Raw genomic sequence first — 15902 nt, forward strand, 5'->3', positions numbered from 1 at the left:
CACCGTGCTGCTGCGTTAAGGCTCTCTGCAGCAGCTCCCACTTTAGAGTCAATGAAGGGCAGATTCCACATATTAGATGACCGTGCACCCCCATCCCGTTAGGTCTCACTGATGAAATCCAGGGACTGTTATTTGGAAAGCGTGGATGGGCAGGTTGGTTTTAAGAAGAGAAGGAAATTCATAAGAAAAATCTCTGAAGACTGCAGTCCATAGACTGACAAATGCTCCAACTGTATCAGAGAAACCGATCAACACCCCGTGATGTTTTTGGATCAAGGACCACTCACATGCTGTGCACTAGAACCAAACAGAAATGCGTGCCAGCTCACCTGACTTGCATATATTGTACAAATTGGAAGCGGATAAAGTCCCCTTATCTCTGTCTATCCTCAGCTCCACTGCCGCTGAAACCATCACTGCACGACACTCACAGCACTGCAAATTATTTACTATTTCCCAGAATCCTTCACGAGCCCCAGGAGTGGTTTCTCCATCAACTCTGCCCATTTTCATTTGGTAAACAGTGACATTTCCCCTGCTTTACAACTAAAGCTAAAAATAGCCTCTTTCATTTCATAACTTCCTGAACTTCATCACAAATGACTGATGCAGCAGCACAAGCACTGGGAACAAACTGGGGTTATGAATAGCTGTGAGGAACCAACAGAGGATCAAAGTAAATCAGGTACTGAAAGAAGCATCTCTCCCTTTCCAGGAGGGGACTATGCTTTGAACAGATTACAAAATACCACAAACTGGAAACCAACACATGCTCTTTAAATAACACATTTCCAAGAAAGCAATTAAAAACACTATTCATAGCTTCTTTTTTCTTTTCATAGTTTATTGAATGAAATGAAACAAAACGCAGACAAACACAAAAAAATACGATGTGCATTCCTCATGTCTCATCTGTAAGGCAACCTTTCACAATCAGCAGCAGCAAGGAGCTCCTCCGAGTACAAAGGCGAAGAGAGACCACAGTGCCACAATACCAGAGACTCTAAAGGGTAAGAACAAGAAAGTGCTGTTAGGCTACTTATATTTAGGGATTAATTTTGCTCTTAAGAACTGAGATTTTTTTCCAAACTGCGTCGGGTCAGAAGTTCACCCTTCATGAGCATCTCTGTCACTGCCTCAAGTGAGGGGTGCACTTTGAATCTGGAATTCTCTCCTGTTACTGAGCTTTTGGCTCTGCTGTAGAATAAACACATCCATCCCACACCTGGGAGACTCTGCCTCTCTCTCCTCAGGCTTATCAGAGCTAGCACTGCAGCTCATTAAGATCACCCTCTGTCCGTTACGACAGCGCACATGTGGTTTTGTGCTGTCCATGGGGTAACATTCCCCAGTGACTCGAGATGGAAGTCCAGCTGCCCAGGGCTGAAAGGTCGCAAGTAGCCATCCAGCAGCCGGCAAGGGAACCCGCTGCTGCACCTCATGTTCAGCAGAAGGGCCCGGCAGACTGCTGCCGCGACAGGGCCCGGCACCCTGAGCGGAACACCTTTCCCCCTCATTCCCAAAACTCACTGCAGCAGGCAGTTCACATTCGGAGAGTGCGTCCAGTGGCGATAGACGGAAACCCGCAGATGAGGGTGACACTTGTAATCCCGCAGAACAAGCCTGACGCTGCAACGAGAGCAGATGTCACCAGCTGTGGCTTGCCGCCTGCTTACAGCATCCCACAGCTCAGGACAGGAGCCTCTTATCTAAGAGCTGTCACAGCAGAGGGAGGGTGGGATGAAGACTTGGGTCAAAGAGGATCAAGGGACAGAAAATTAAAGACTTTCCGGTCACACTTACTGCTTAAATTTATTGGAGAGCAGAATGAACTGGTTGTTTGAAAGCCGTTTGACATCAAAGCGACAAAGAGCTTTAAACTCTTGGTAAATCTGCCTTTCATTCAGCCCTGGCCAGCCTCGGACACGGACAACCAAAAGAGGGGGATGCTGGCAGGGAAAATCTTCCCCAGAAAAATTCTGGAAAACATACAACACTGAGACATATCTGAGTTCGGAAATACTGTAGCACTACCAATGGAAAATATGCAAAACATGGCACATAAATAAGACAGGTTGTATAACACAGCTCTTGCTGTAAAATTATTTTCCTTTTGTCCCAAGATTCTTCTAAACATGAGTCAGAAAAGCAAACTGTCACAACTACCATGGAGAAACCACCAGAGAAACAGCAAGCTCTCTTACACAGCAGAGAGAATTAGGGCAAGGTAAACTGACTAGTGCCATCTTACAGGATAACAATATTAATACATTTCACAAAGCAGAAATTGAACTAATTTGCCATTTTGAAAGCCCAGTTGTGTCACCTGTACGACAACAACTTCTGCCAAGGTGGGCCCAGGCGCTGGTGGAATTTTCTCCTCTAACGAAGCCATCAACTAGGCCACTGATCTACGCACCCCACAAACTGGTCACAGACCTGCAATTCATACGCACAATGCTTGAAACACCACCTCGGATGAAATTCACTTTGTTCAGATACTCAGCTAACACGGCGAGATACTGAGAGAAAGAAGGATCAGCCTCCACTGCATCACTACATCAGAAAACAAAATGGAACAAAGTTTTGTTTCCCCAACGCCGCACTGCTGCGCAGTGTCTCTGGAGCACAGAGCTCCTGAAGAAGCTCTTAACTAGTGACGGTATTTCAGATCTCGGTATCTTCTGTAGAGGTCAAAAAGCTCCCAGCAAAGGGAAGGGATTTGAACAGCTGCCTCTTCAGAACTTAACTGAAGGCACTGAATCACACAGATTTCAAAAATGGAAACTAGTGGAAAATGATTTGACCCTTACCCAAGTGAAGTGAACTCGAGAGAGCTTGTTCAAGGATAAAGGAGTCACAATGCCATTTCCCAACCTCTGAGGCATCGCATGGCCCCAATTGCATTTTTTAAATGTCAGCTTTGACATAAAGCTACTACTTTCAGATTTATAAAATAAAAATCTAATTAGAACAGTGACATTTGCCATAACACTTTCTCTTATCCAAAAAGAAGGCCAGTCTGCAAAACAGAGTCAGCCAGAGCGAACTGACGCCTGTTTTCCATAGGACCCATCCACGTAATGCGATTTTTAGTAAAAGTTTAAACATCACTCACTCTGTGGATCTGCACAGCAGCAAATGAGCAGACTTCAGAAGAACTAGAAGGAGAAAAAATGAGGTGACATTAGAACAAAGCTGAAGAAACAAATAAACAAATGGAAAGCAAAAGCTCACTGAAGTGCAGCTAAGCTACCGAGAGCAACAGACTGTTTTAAAACAAGTATTTCTTAGCATCAGTAGAGCTACAGAGCAGAAAAGGCATTGCCAAGTCCCAATGCACACTCTGAAGAAGTGTTTAAGAAGCATTTTACCTGAACCACAGAGAAATGCATCATAGCCTGCCTCGTGAGGAGATTTCTTCTCAGCTGTATGCATCCGACCAAATAAAAAAAGAGTAAACAGCTTTAGCACACAGTGGAAGCCACTCCAGCGCATAATCCTAACATTCATAAGATCCAGTGTTCTGTGTTGGAGTTCCACCCCCCCCCCCAGCTCTGTTTCCTTCCTCACCCTGAAACCTTGACAGCCTATACAAAGTCTGTAGGCTGTAAAGTCTACCATGCATTTTAAAATGATACCAACAAAAAGGCAGCAGTTACACAAATGGCTGAAAAACTTAGCACAATGCACATTAAAAATTTTCACTTTCATGAAGATCTAAACCAAACTGTGTTGTGCACGTCATTGACGGTACGGGAACCATTTCAAAACACAGGAGGCCCTGCGGCGAGGTCACCATGCTGCCAGGAGAAGCCAGGAACCGCCTGCCTCACAGCCAGCATCACACCATGTACTGAACACACCCTCCTGCACTGGCAGCACCACTAACGCTGCACATGAGCCACTGAGCTGCTGCTACTTTCTGGGACCTCCCTGCCATTAGCTCCCACTATTTTCCATTCTAGGACCATGGCTTCCCACCTCCCCTTGCCCCTGCCAAGGGCTACGCACTCTTCACAGCCCCAAGTTGGGCTCAGTTCAGCCCAACTTCGTGCAAATGCCATTTCTGCTACCAGCGTGATGCAAACCTGCCCTGCGTTACCCTCGGCAGCTAGCAGGGACGTGCAGAGCACGCGGCGTTTTAGGAGCCCTGGCTTCAGGTCTGGACAAAAAAAAAAGTGTATCGACAACTTGGCGCAAACTCAGCAGACCCACCGGCCCTCAGTCGTGCTTTACATGTGGACATCCACTGAGTAAAAAAAAACCCTTTTAGATACCAGACTTTGAAGATTTACTTCAGAACATACCGTATCTTGAGCAGTGACTCGCAAGAGCTATCACTGGGCACGCTGGATCTTTGGGATTTAGGTTGCTGCTGAAGACAAGTGGATAAGAAAGACAAAAATCTTACATTAGTATATTAGAGAGAAGTTACTGTTCTCTAGTGACCTGTGGCTTAATTTCAGAAAAAGCTACTGAAGAAGACTTCAAAAGGAACTTTGGTAGTGTTCTATGAAAAGGCTAAGATACTTAGATGAACAATATCTACCAGTTTTTATTCCTGAAAACTAGCTCCTAAATACTTCCTCGGTCTCTTCCCCCAGTCAAAACTTCTAAGCAGCAATTACATACAAAAAATGTGAAAATCAACAGAAAACTCCAAGGAAGAGGGCTGAGTACATGGTTCTATTTGAATGGGGAACTCTAGAGGATAGATGAATAAACAGATACCTATGGAATGACTAAAATAAAAGAACAAAAAAGCATAAAAACTCTTGAGAATCCGCAGTCTGAAATTGCTTAAAAGAAAAAACACAACCAAAACCAGAAACCCCGTACTGTTTTTATAAGCACTAATTTTGCGTCTCCTTCTTGGGAGTAGGGGGTGAGGGAAAGAGGTGCAATTTTGCTTTTCTTAGCAAAATTGACATAGAAACAATTTATCCACAACAGTGTAAAAAAAAGAGAACTCTTCCACCACATCATGGTTGATCTCATGAGATACGGTATCTACTCTGCGCTCTATTTCAATGTTGTACTTAGCTACTGCTTTGGGCTCCCTGCAGCCCTTTCTTGGCAGCTGGCATGTGAAATTAGGGTGTATTTTCACCAAGAAATGAAACTCACTCATATCGTAACACAACGTAAGCAACGCACAGCTCTAAAGTTGTATGTAAGGCTGTCTGCAAGCCAAATTTGTGACCAGTAAAGTCATGGCGGTACAATATAAGAAGTGACTTAGAGCAAATAATTTACTCCACGATTACTTTATAAGAAAGACGAGAAAATCTTTTGCTCTTAACTTTAGAAAGAGAAGAAACCAGCTGAAAAACATCTGGGAGCAGGGAAAGTATGAACATATGAAATGACTGACTTTGAAATATCTTTCCCAAGAAAGCAAAGAGATTGCTGAAGGCTTTACAGCCCACCACTTACCTGCCCAAAACCGCATACACCTCTGAAAGATTAGACACTCGAGGAAATGGACATTTCTGTAAAAGAAGAACGTGTTAGAAAACCAACCAAGACAGACCTCGTGGTAAGTGTGCTCATTTACTGGCACTGCTGATTCATTAAATGAGATCTAAAGCCATAATGTCTCAGGGCAACACTGAGAACTGGCGACAGTTCTGTAACCACAGGGCACTGAGGAAACATATCGTCTCTTTTGGGTGAAAGACAAGGTTTAGCTCCAAACAAAAAGACCTTTGCATCTCACCTTCCAGATGGATTTTGTTACAGTCTTGGTGTCTATGAGGACAGGAAAAAGGTTGTGAATGTTCCTTTTAAACTCCTCATAGCTTTCTGAAAGCAAAAAATGTGTGGAGAAAGACATCACAAAACTGAGGAAAAGCCAATGGTATTTCAAATGAATGAGAGGTGAAGTCAGAAGAACGATGCACAGCTCCAGCAGTTAGAGCTCAGAAGGGGCAACTAGCACTGCTGCTTGCTAAGCACTGTGGGTGGCTGGGGTGGCGAGTGACCACCGTGCTTACCGTCCCATTGCAAAGGCAGCAGCCTGGGGACAGCGGCTATTTACAGCATTACCTGGAAGGGGCTTGTAGAACTTGTCGTGAAGATGCATAAGGTCCATAAGCATGTTGTGTCCCACCAGGGGCTACAGGAAGAATATAAACATAACAGCCCATTGGAGCACATTTTTGAAGAGAGCTCAGACATAATCAACTTTAGGCATGTTCAACAGCTGTAATCCTTTCCTCTGCTGGACAGCATCCACACACACTCACCCAAAAGTCATCCAGGCTGCAAAGCTCACAGAAGGACTACTGCTTTCAGGAAATCAGACTTGTGGACTCTCTGAGAAGGGTATTTTTTCAGCAGCATTCTATTTTGAGTGGACCTAAGGAGCTAGGTGGGCTCTCAGTTCAGCTGAACACTGGTAAAATCTTCTAGTGATTAGATTTACAGGCTCACTCACAAGGGGAGGAACAGCCTTTGCCTGCACATTACCCATAGTCTTCTGAAGCTGAAATGCATTCAATAATCTGCACACAGAACATAAGAATTTCCACACATAATCAGACCAATGATCCATATAGAATCATAGAATGGTTTGGGTTGGAAGGGACCTTACAGGTCATTTAGTTCCAACCCCCTCTCCGTGGGCAGGGACACCTTCCTCTAGACCTCTAGGCTCAAAGCCCCATCCAACCTGGCCTCAAACATTGCCATGGAGGGGGCAGCCACAACTTCGCTAGGCAACTTCTGCCAGTGCCTCACCACCCTCACAGTCCAGAATTTCTTCCTTATCTCTAATCTAAACCTACCCTCTTTCAGCTTAAAGCCATTACCCCTTGTCTTATCACTACCTGCCCTTCTAAAAAGTCTCTCTGCAGCTGTCTTGTAGGCCCCCTTCGGGTACTGGAAGGCCACAATAAAGTCTCCCCAGAGCCTTCTCTTCTCCAGGCTCAACAGCCCCAACTCTCAGCCATTCCTCATAGGAGAGGTGCTCCAGCCCTCGGATCATTTTTGTGGCCTCCTCTGGACCCATTCCAACAAGTCTATGTCCTTCTGGTCTGTCACATGCTGAAAAGCATAACTGCCCAAAAGGCAAGAAGCTGCTCAGCTTTCTTAGATGGTGACTCACGCTGTGTAACACAACAATTTTCAGCATTGTGGACTCCTGCATTTTCTCAAGTCACATAAACGCATTGCAGAATGGGTTCTGGCTCCCTCTCCCCTGGCTGCACTTGGTTTGCAGAAGTAACAGAAAATTAACACAGGGAAATCTAGTGTTTGTATCAATAATTGTGAGCATGCTTTGGGGGTCAGTAAGAAGATACAGTGTTTAACACTCATTTTTTCTAACTCTGACTGCAATCTAAGAATTCATCTCAGTTTTACTGACATCTAAACAGGATGATGGCACTGACTGAGTCATTTAATATAAATTACCACTTTGTCATCCCTCTACATCCAGTGTAGCAAATGAAAAAATGATGAAAAATGACAGAAAGGATGAGGCATTTTACCTTCTTGGCTTCAACAAGCATCTGGAAGAGGTTGGTGAAGCCCCGGGCAGACAGGAGAACAAGGTCCTTCTGGCAGCAGTCATAAGGAGAGTTCTCCAGAAGCCGACGATGCTGTGGACTCACTTTTTTCACCATTACCTGAAAAGAACAATCATTGGGTATCTCAGCCTCCCATGCTAGCTGCACATACATTGCTTAATGGGGTTCAGAAATGCTGAGGACAAGCTCAGCTTCTAGGCTATGAAGGATGGAGAAACAATGCATCCCCTGGGACCTCAGGACTGTCTCACTTCTCTTCCATATGGAGATCAGCGCTCCAATACCACAAGAGATCTGCTGTAAGGGTGTCTTATTAATGCTTCTCTTGTTAATAGGATGGTTCCTATCACAACCTTTTTGGAGCACAAAGGAACATAATTCAATTTAACTTGACATCAATATGGTAAGTTCATGGCACCAAAAACCAGAAACAAACAGCAGTCACACAGACTGAGTCCCCAAAGGCCACGCTTCAGGCGAGAAGGCTGGGTAAATCTGTCACCCTGCTGACACTGGCTATCAGACTGAAATAGTATTAATGCAAAAAAAGACTTCTGTAATCTACTTCTAAGCAACTGACTGGTATCATATCATGTTTTGATAAGTCCGCCACCATAGATTTAATTCAGAAAATATTTCACCAAATGTAAAATAGCAAGAGCAAATAGCAAAACAGCAAGCCATCTAACAGACAAGAGTATTCAAAGCAACTACATGGCAAAAGTCAGCAAAGGAAAACCACAAAAAGGCCAAAACCTCTACATTTTTGTGGAGGTACTGAAGGAGAGATCAAAGTGCCCCAAGGACAAGCACTTTCAGTTCAAGGTATTCTGTGCCTACAGGGCAAACAGAAACCAAAGTTACTCAGTCTTCTGGATCACTTTTATTGGGCTCCCACAACTTCCAGAACATTCCTTTGTTATTGTCTTCCCCTCTTCCCGGACCCTATCATTAAAAGTACAAACAACATTTCAGAGTCCCTGCAAGAATGCCAGTCCTATCTCTCTAGATAGAAACTCTCTTTTCAGAAGGTCCACACTTCCATCTCACCTTCTTGTCTCCAAGAGGCTGTGTCCAAACATTTTGGAGAGCCTGTCTCAGAACCAGTTGAACTTCAAATCTCTGATAGCCTGAGACAAAAAAAACCAAAAGTCAAAAAAAAAAAAAAAAGTAGGAGAAAAACTTCAGAGCTGCAGACAAGCCTATTTAGGAAAACACATTTTTCTAGACAGAAGGGCTGACCAGATGTGTGTACATAAAATACTCCTGAATACATGACCTTGGTACATTACCACATACGATGATAGCAAAAACAAAAAATAACAAACCCCACACCCAAAAAAACGCAAAACAAGAAAAAAGGTCACAGTGAGACTTTCAGGCAAACAAGCTTTTGTAAGGACACAGAAGAAAGGAAAAGACTAACTGAACAGGGAGGAAGGCTACTATTCTGGAATAGACTGTCTGTCATTTTGCAAGGTTTCAGAGCAACACACCCAGAAGCCAAGCACAGGTGAGAGGTACCAACGCATTTTCCCCCACAGCTGATAAGGAACTAACCCAGTCTCCTTCCGAACAGCATTCAAAAAGACACCTTAATCAATCTTATCGCTTATTAAATGAATGTATTTCTTGTCACAGGTGCTCACCATTGCCAGACCCTATTACAGTTATCAGTATCATATCTGCTACAGCTGATGTAGCAGGTACAAAACACAGGACACTCCCCACCCCCTATATTTCACACTCTGCAAAAAAGGATCAACAGACAAAGCCTTGAACACTTTCTGTCCTTCCTAACCTTTTCTGTATTTTATTCACTGACCTAGAGGATTAAGATCTGTTTTTTGTTAGCAAACCTAAAAAAATATTCTCTGCTATAATTTCCTGTCCATCAACTCCTCCAAACCAGCACAGAAATTCCCCAGCTCTACTACAGTGCTCCTAAAAGCTAACACAGGTGGTAAGCAGCCTGTTCACCCCCACTGGCATATATATGTGTCTCCATGGTGCTCCTTGTTGCTCCACGTGAGAGGGAACAAACTCTGAAAGGAGACCTGCCTTTCCCTTCTCCAAGGGGAAGCAAACAAACACAAACTAGATCAGGATTTAAAATAAGTCAGAAGCTGTCCTGATGCAGAGCAACTACAAATTCTCCAGTCGCTGCTTTGAAGAAGCACAAAATGGAAGTTGGTTACCAGAAAGCGTGCTCCAAGCACCTAGACCTCCACTTCCACTACAGAAAGACCCACCACCCCAACGGGGCAGAAAAGCGGGGCCCACAGATGAATGCCTGACAAGAACTGAGGTGTAGACAGGGGCAGAGAGTTGTAAAGGCAAGATGGGCACGGATGCTTTCAGTCTCACCAGAGCAGTTTAACAGAACAGGCAGCAGAGGACAGTAGCGGCCCCAGAGGTTCAGGAGAAGCGATGAAGCTACTCAGAGCCCACAGGTGCCTAAGCGAGGCACCCCGTTTCGTACCGCTCAGATCCTGCAGAATCATCGTCTCCTCTTCCTCTGCTGCGGCTATCCAACAGGTCACTTCATCAATAACCTTCTTCAGCACATCCCTGTCCAGAGCACTAAAGCAGGACCAGGGGAAAAGAGTCAGCGTGTGAGAAAAACCTCTTTACAGATGGAGCCTTGTGCCTTGCTGTGGGAATGCAAAAGCATCACTTCCCAGCATTCACCCAACTCTCCAGATCGTATCCTGTGATCTGTCTTCCTTCAGATAGACCACAGCATGCTGGAACAGCTGGCAGCGAGGCGCTCAGACCAATAGGCTTTAATACTTTTACAAAACGTGATCCGAGTGAAAGGGAGCTGTCAACACAGAAAAATATTCCCAGTACCCAGCACTGAGGAGCCACCTCTCAGAATAGTGCTCACCTGCTGACCTTCCAGCTACCCGCTAAGAGATGCTGGCTAAATATCTTCTCCTGTAGCTCATTCATGTATGGGATTCCGTCTTTGAGGAACTGAAGGGGGGTGAAAAATGCCAGGTTGGTTACTCTCCCCTGCACTTTCTTGCAACAAATTAGAGAATAGCATGTTAGCCAGGTCCAAAACCAGCATATACTTGGAAGATGCTGGTGTTCCTCATTCTCAGAATAACCTCTTCAAAAATACAAACTGTAGGTAATGCAAGACGCATTCTTACACAACGACAGACATGTTTATGTACGGAGGAAAGAAAAGGATTTTTATCAAGTGTAATCAATTTTTTTTTTTTGCTCTGCTTTTACCTTTCCTTTAATGAGGTACTTCAAGTGTCAAGATACCACGATGCTTCCTGTCCAAAACTGCTAAACAGTGCTCTTATGTGATGACATAGTCTGAATGTAATGGGAAGTGTGGCAATATGTAAGATGCAGGTAAACTGAGACCTCCCCACCTTCATGGCTAGTAAAGACTCCCACTGGGGTCTGTTTAGTACTTAGCTTCTCTTCTCGGCTCACCACAGACTGGCTTTGTTTTGTTTTTTTGAGGTGGGGAAATGTGTTTTAGGCTGACAAAGATGCAGTTGTTATTTCAGAACAAAACAGCACTCACTGTCCCTGTTGTTAATGAACCACATGACGCATTCATGCTTTAGCAAGATGCTATTGACCCCAGAAATGCAGCATTTAGGGATATTAATCCTAATTTCTCCTGTAATTGCACAGACTTCCTCTGGTCTACATTTCTGGCAGAGAGATTACATACCTTATTGTAGTCAAAGCCGTAATGAGACAGGAACTGAATGCTAGATGCAGAGAGGGTGAATTCGACATCCGTAACTCCCAGTGTTGAGGGAAAGAGAAAAAAGTTGTACGAGTGCACCACATACCTACAATGAAAAGAAAAATCTCTCTAGAATATAACTACAGGAAATAACTCCTCCCAAGAGAATTCTGCATAAAAATCTCAACTGCACTGTCTTCATTGTAACAAAAAATGGCTTTTTTACTTACTTGTTTGAATTTTCATTCGAGAATATTGCCAGCCCTGCAAGAGAGGGAAACCTCTGTTGAAATGGCAATGTTTAGCTGGATGTTTACAGATACCGTGAAAATTAGATAAGGGATGTGACCCACTGATGGAGTGTGTATTTGCCACTCACTAATGCCACGGTACAAATCTTAACAGCAACCGCCAGGCCACTCCCCAGCTCCCTGAGAGCTGAACATGGACGAGCTTTTAGTGCTGACTGGGAAAAGCGGTCAAGTCTGATGGAACAGCAAACAGATTCAGCAGTGGGTGAGAAGAGGCGAGTTGGTGACAAAAACCTCCAGCTGAGCAGACACAGGTCCGTGGGTCCAACCACACTACAAACCCATCTGCAATGATCCAGGCAGCACAGAGGACTGTAGCATGGTTCTTACTCCTTAGTTGTTTTTGGTTTTGTGGTTTTTTTCTCTACTAATCCCTAAAAAGCACATAAGATCTTACACAGCCTAAGGCTTTGAACAGTGTTTTAAAGATTTTGGAGCTGGTTTCTTCACCTCTACCTGGTCCTTAATTGTCAAAGGCCCTCTACCATCACAGGCCATTTCTTGGGGGTTTTTAAATTATTTTAGGAATATCAAGAATATTAGCCTTCGTTTTCCTGCAGCAGTCCCCTTGCTCACGCACTCCACCAGATGACACAGCCTTGGAACAGGAGCTGCTGCACCCTACTTCTTGCTTGCATCCTCTGCTTTAAAAGCCCCGTATTTGTACCTGTAATCTTTACATATGAACAATTTCAGGCCAGTAAAAAGCGTACTGCCCATCTGACTTTGCGTCATTTAAAATGTTTAAAAGTCGATAGTATTAGAGACCGGGGAGGGAACCCCTACCACAGCAGACAAACGTCTCTGTAAGGAGGGACTTGCTCTCGGGCTACCCGCAGGGCCCACCAGCTGGCACGAGCCCGGTTACCGCCAGGACGCCGGGCGGCGGCTTTCCCTGCCCGAACGGCACTCACCGAGCTGGGCGGCGGCGAAGCGCCGGACGCTCTGCCGGGCCCTCAGGTACCCCTCGGCGGGGGAGTCGAACAGGCTGCGGGCAACACCGGAGTTGGGGGGAGGCTGGCGACGCGCCCCCTCCCCCACGCCGCGCGTCCGGCGGCTTTACCTGGGCTCGTGAGCCGAATGTAAGCCCGTGAACTCCACGTCGAGGGCTGCGGAGCGGGAAAGAAGGCAAAAAAGCCCCGTGAGATAGGAAGCGCGCGTCCCGCCGGCGCGGCTCTCTGGAGCGCCCCGTGCCCACCCCGCCGGCGGCCAGCCCAAGGCAGAGGGCGACCGGCCGCTGCGAAGCGACGCCCCCGGCTCCCTCACCCCCGCGCCGCGCCGGGCCTGCCGAGCCCCTGGGGCCGGCGCCGCAGAGCGGGGTCGCCCTCCGGCCCCCGCACCGGCTGCGGGGACACCCCCGCGCCCTGGCCGCCCGCCCGTGCCCCGCGGCTCACCCAGGAAGGCGGCGCGGCGGATGCGGCCCCGCAGGCGCGGCAGGCGCCGCTCGAAGCCCGCCGCCCCCACCTCCATCGCCGGCCCGGAGCGGGAAGGGAGACAGGAAGGGGGGCTCGGCCCGGCGTTAAGAACGCGAGACGAGGCGGAACCCGCGGGTGGGGGAGGGAGGCGAGGCCGCGCGCGGGAGGGCCGGCTGCCCCTGGACCGGCCGGGGGCAGGGGAGGGGGATTTAGTATTTTTTTCTTTTTGCCAGGTTTTGCACATAATGTTATGGCGGCTGTGGACGCTTGCGCGAGTTTGCTAAGCTGGGCTGGCCCCGAGCATTGCAAAGAGGCCGGGTTAGAACAAACACCAAATCAAATACAAAAAAAAACCCAAAATATACTTTAAAACTACTGAACTTTGAAGCGAATCCCACTAGTCTCGCAGGCTGCGACGGTTTATTCCAGCCTTAACAGTGCAGAAGATGTAAGAACGGAGAAGTCGACACGCTGCCAGGCATTTAAGAACATTTTATTGTAGGAGGACGTGCCCCAGCCCCTCGCGGCTCTCGTTCCTCGGGAAGCTCCCCCGGGGGTCCGCACTTCACCGGTAGATCCTTCGCGGCTCCCGCAGAACAACGCCGCCCTCCTCCACCGCTTTCTCAAATTCCTGAATCTTGTTGGAAAGAGGGGGGGGGGGTGAGCGCGGAGAGGAGCCCCGGCGCGGGGACAGGTCATGGAGAGGGACGGGGGCTGACAGCCTCCCCGACACCCCGCAGCTCATCAGTCGCCCTTCCGACCGCTGCAGCAGGGACGGCCAAGCCACATTAAGGAAACTAACGGTGAAGGGCAGTAAAATTACCGCTTAAAAAGGAAAAAAGAAAGGCCAAGCGAGCATCGGGTACTTGCCGAGTCGCAACGGCGTTCCCATGGGATAACAGCTTTGAAGTTCACGAAGTTGATGCCGGCCTCCAGGCAGCGCTGCGCCATGACGCGGCCCAGGTTGCGGCACGCCGCCACCCCCCGGGGGCTGTGCAGGTGCCGCTTCACGGCCCACTCGCGCGTCGAGGCAGACACCACGACGTCCCCGTCGCAGCGCTCGACGAAGGCCTCTGCGTAGTGCTGGGTCCGCTCCAGCCGCAGCCTGGGGGCAGGGGAGAAGCAACGTGGGGCGGCACCGCCGTCTCCCACCCGCAGGGAGAACACCTTCAAACGCCTGCATGCGCGAGTGACTCGCTTAGAACTGAACACATGGGAGCTATTAATACAATAATGATTCCTTAATACTGCTTTTATCTTATCTAGGTTTTTCCTTGCTCTACTCAAACGCACCAAACCGCACAGCGCACGGGCAACTGCGAGCTGCACCAGGAAGCGGCGCCCGCAGGAAGGCAGCCGCTGGTTTGCCGCGTGGTTGGTCTCTCACAGCGCTCCGTAAGCCCCAGCACACCCCACGGAGCGTCGCAGCAACTGTTCGCCGTTGCTCTGAGGCAGTACCGGGTTTCCAGGTATCAACAAACTGGACGTGGTTCTCCCCTCAAGAACAAAGTAATGACTTTGAACACCCAGCTTAAAAAGAACATACTTTTACAGAGGACAAGAAATCAGCATTTTCTTATAAAAAAAAAAAAAAACCACAAAAACAAAAAGACCAAAACAGCAAAACCACCAACACCCAGCAGACTATGATGATGCCTCAAATAAAACAACGATACCTGGTCAGCACAGGACTAGGAGAATCCTGCATTAAACAGCAGTTGCTTAAGCAATATTACTGCTACCTTGACGATGATGCGCAGGCTAGCTTCCACGTGATGCCAGCCTGCTGTTCCCTGACCACAGAAGAGACCCGCTAATTAAGAACAACTAAGGGAGTAAAGGATTCAACAAGCTAAAAAGTGAATTTTGTAGAAATCCCACCTGGTGGGTTTGGTTTTGTTTGGTTTTTGGTTTTTTTGTTTTCATTTGTTCTGGAGTCTTCATTTCTGCTGGTGACTTTCTGACTCACCGATGCCAGAATTCACGCTTTGGCCACGTTGTCTTCCAGCCACGCTCCTTCCTAGCCAGGGCCAGCAGCTCCAGGTTCCGAGGGTTCCTGTTGGTGAAGTCTGGGGCAACCACCTCGTTCTCGCTTGTGTCCACTTCTCCCTCAGTGCTGGGACTGGCTGTCGTTGACACAAAGCGAAGACCTTGAGGGAAAGCAGGAAATAAACCCCCCCCAAGGTGAAAAAAGTATCGTGCAGACAGCAGAGTGCACACAGTACGGGATGACACAGCTTGTAAAACTCCGCAGGGCAACGCTAGCTATTCTTTTTTCTTTTAAAGACTAAACAGGGGGATTACGGGAGCTGAACGTGTTTCTCCAGCGTACGAGGCGACCCGCAGGCTGAAGCCGAAAAGCGTGGGAAGTTTTAACAGCGGTTCAAACCCCGCGCGCAAAATACAAACTCGGCCACGCCCGGCCGGTCCCCAGGGTCCAGGCTTCACGAAACCCCGCCGCGGGGCCCCCCGCCGGGCGCGGCCTTACCCGCACCGCGTGCCTGGAGCCCGCGGGCCGCCAGCAGCAGGCAGCGGCGGCCGCTCAGCGCCATGGGCAGCCGGCCCTGGCCAGGACCTGCGGGCGGCAGTCACCTTCCCGCCGCTCTAGGGACGCCCGGTCACCGCCATCCGGGCCAGGCGACCACCTCCCCCCGGAAGCCGGCCTCGAAGGGACTTCCGCCCGCAGCTGGAGACGTCACGCGGAAGCGCCGGTGCCGTTGCCCCGCCCCAGGGGAAGCCTCCGCCGGCGGCACCGCCCCGCACCGCCCCCCGCGCCGCGCCCTTCAGGGGCGGGGCAGCCGGGGCGCATGCGCGCGAGCACACGCCACCTTCTAGAACCTCCTGGAAATCCTCCCGCCCCTCCCTCGGCGAGGCGGCTTTGTTCAACTGCACGGGCCAATCGCGGCTTGAGGCTGGG

General features: G+C 48.3%; 2 protein-coding genes across 4 annotated transcripts; both read right to left on the reverse strand.

The window, feature by feature from the left end:
* Positions 1 to 874: 874 nt before the first annotated feature.
* On the reverse strand, positions 875 to 13380 carry PNLDC1 (PARN like ribonuclease domain containing exonuclease 1). Of its 2 annotated transcripts, none has more exons than XM_075413717.1 (19): positions 12965 to 13380; positions 12634 to 12679; positions 12485 to 12558; positions 11490 to 11523; positions 11242 to 11365; positions 10426 to 10514; positions 10018 to 10118; positions 8586 to 8665; positions 7497 to 7634; positions 6052 to 6121; positions 5723 to 5808; positions 5440 to 5495; positions 4311 to 4375; positions 3375 to 3428; positions 3119 to 3161; positions 2457 to 2556; positions 1804 to 1979; positions 1531 to 1629; positions 875 to 1003 (listed from the first exon to the last, which is right to left on the reverse strand). In XM_075413717.1, exons 1-19 carry the CDS (start codon positions 13227 to 13229, stop codon positions 934 to 936), a joined length of 1770 nt encoding a protein of 589 aa, XP_075269832.1. In that variant the 5' UTR covers positions 13230 to 13380; the 3' UTR covers positions 875 to 933. The 2 variants fall into 2 exon arrangements, with proteins under 2 accessions (XP_075269832.1, XP_075269831.1); XM_075413716.1 differs by having other exon boundaries at positions 4311 to 4378.
* An 80-nt stretch (positions 13381 to 13460) lies between these two features.
* Positions 13461 to 15718, reverse strand: MRPL18 (mitochondrial ribosomal protein L18). Of its 2 annotated transcripts, none has more exons than XM_075413719.1 (4): positions 15474 to 15718; positions 14955 to 15111; positions 13856 to 14090; positions 13461 to 13622 (listed from the first exon to the last, which is right to left on the reverse strand). In XM_075413719.1, exons 1-4 carry the CDS (start codon positions 15535 to 15537, stop codon positions 13551 to 13553), a joined length of 528 nt encoding a protein of 175 aa, XP_075269834.1. In that variant the 5' UTR covers positions 15538 to 15718; the 3' UTR covers positions 13461 to 13550. The 2 variants fall into 2 exon arrangements, with proteins under 2 accessions (XP_075269834.1, XP_075269833.1); XM_075413718.1 differs by having other exon boundaries at positions 14955 to 15135; positions 15474 to 15716.
* Positions 15719 to 15902: the final 184 nt, after the last annotated feature.

Source organism: Opisthocomus hoazin, chromosome 2, assembly GCF_030867145.1.
Source record: "Opisthocomus hoazin isolate bOpiHoa1 chromosome 2, bOpiHoa1.hap1, whole genome shotgun sequence".
NCBI classification, from domain to species: domain Eukaryota; kingdom Metazoa; phylum Chordata; class Aves; order Opisthocomiformes; family Opisthocomidae; genus Opisthocomus; species Opisthocomus hoazin.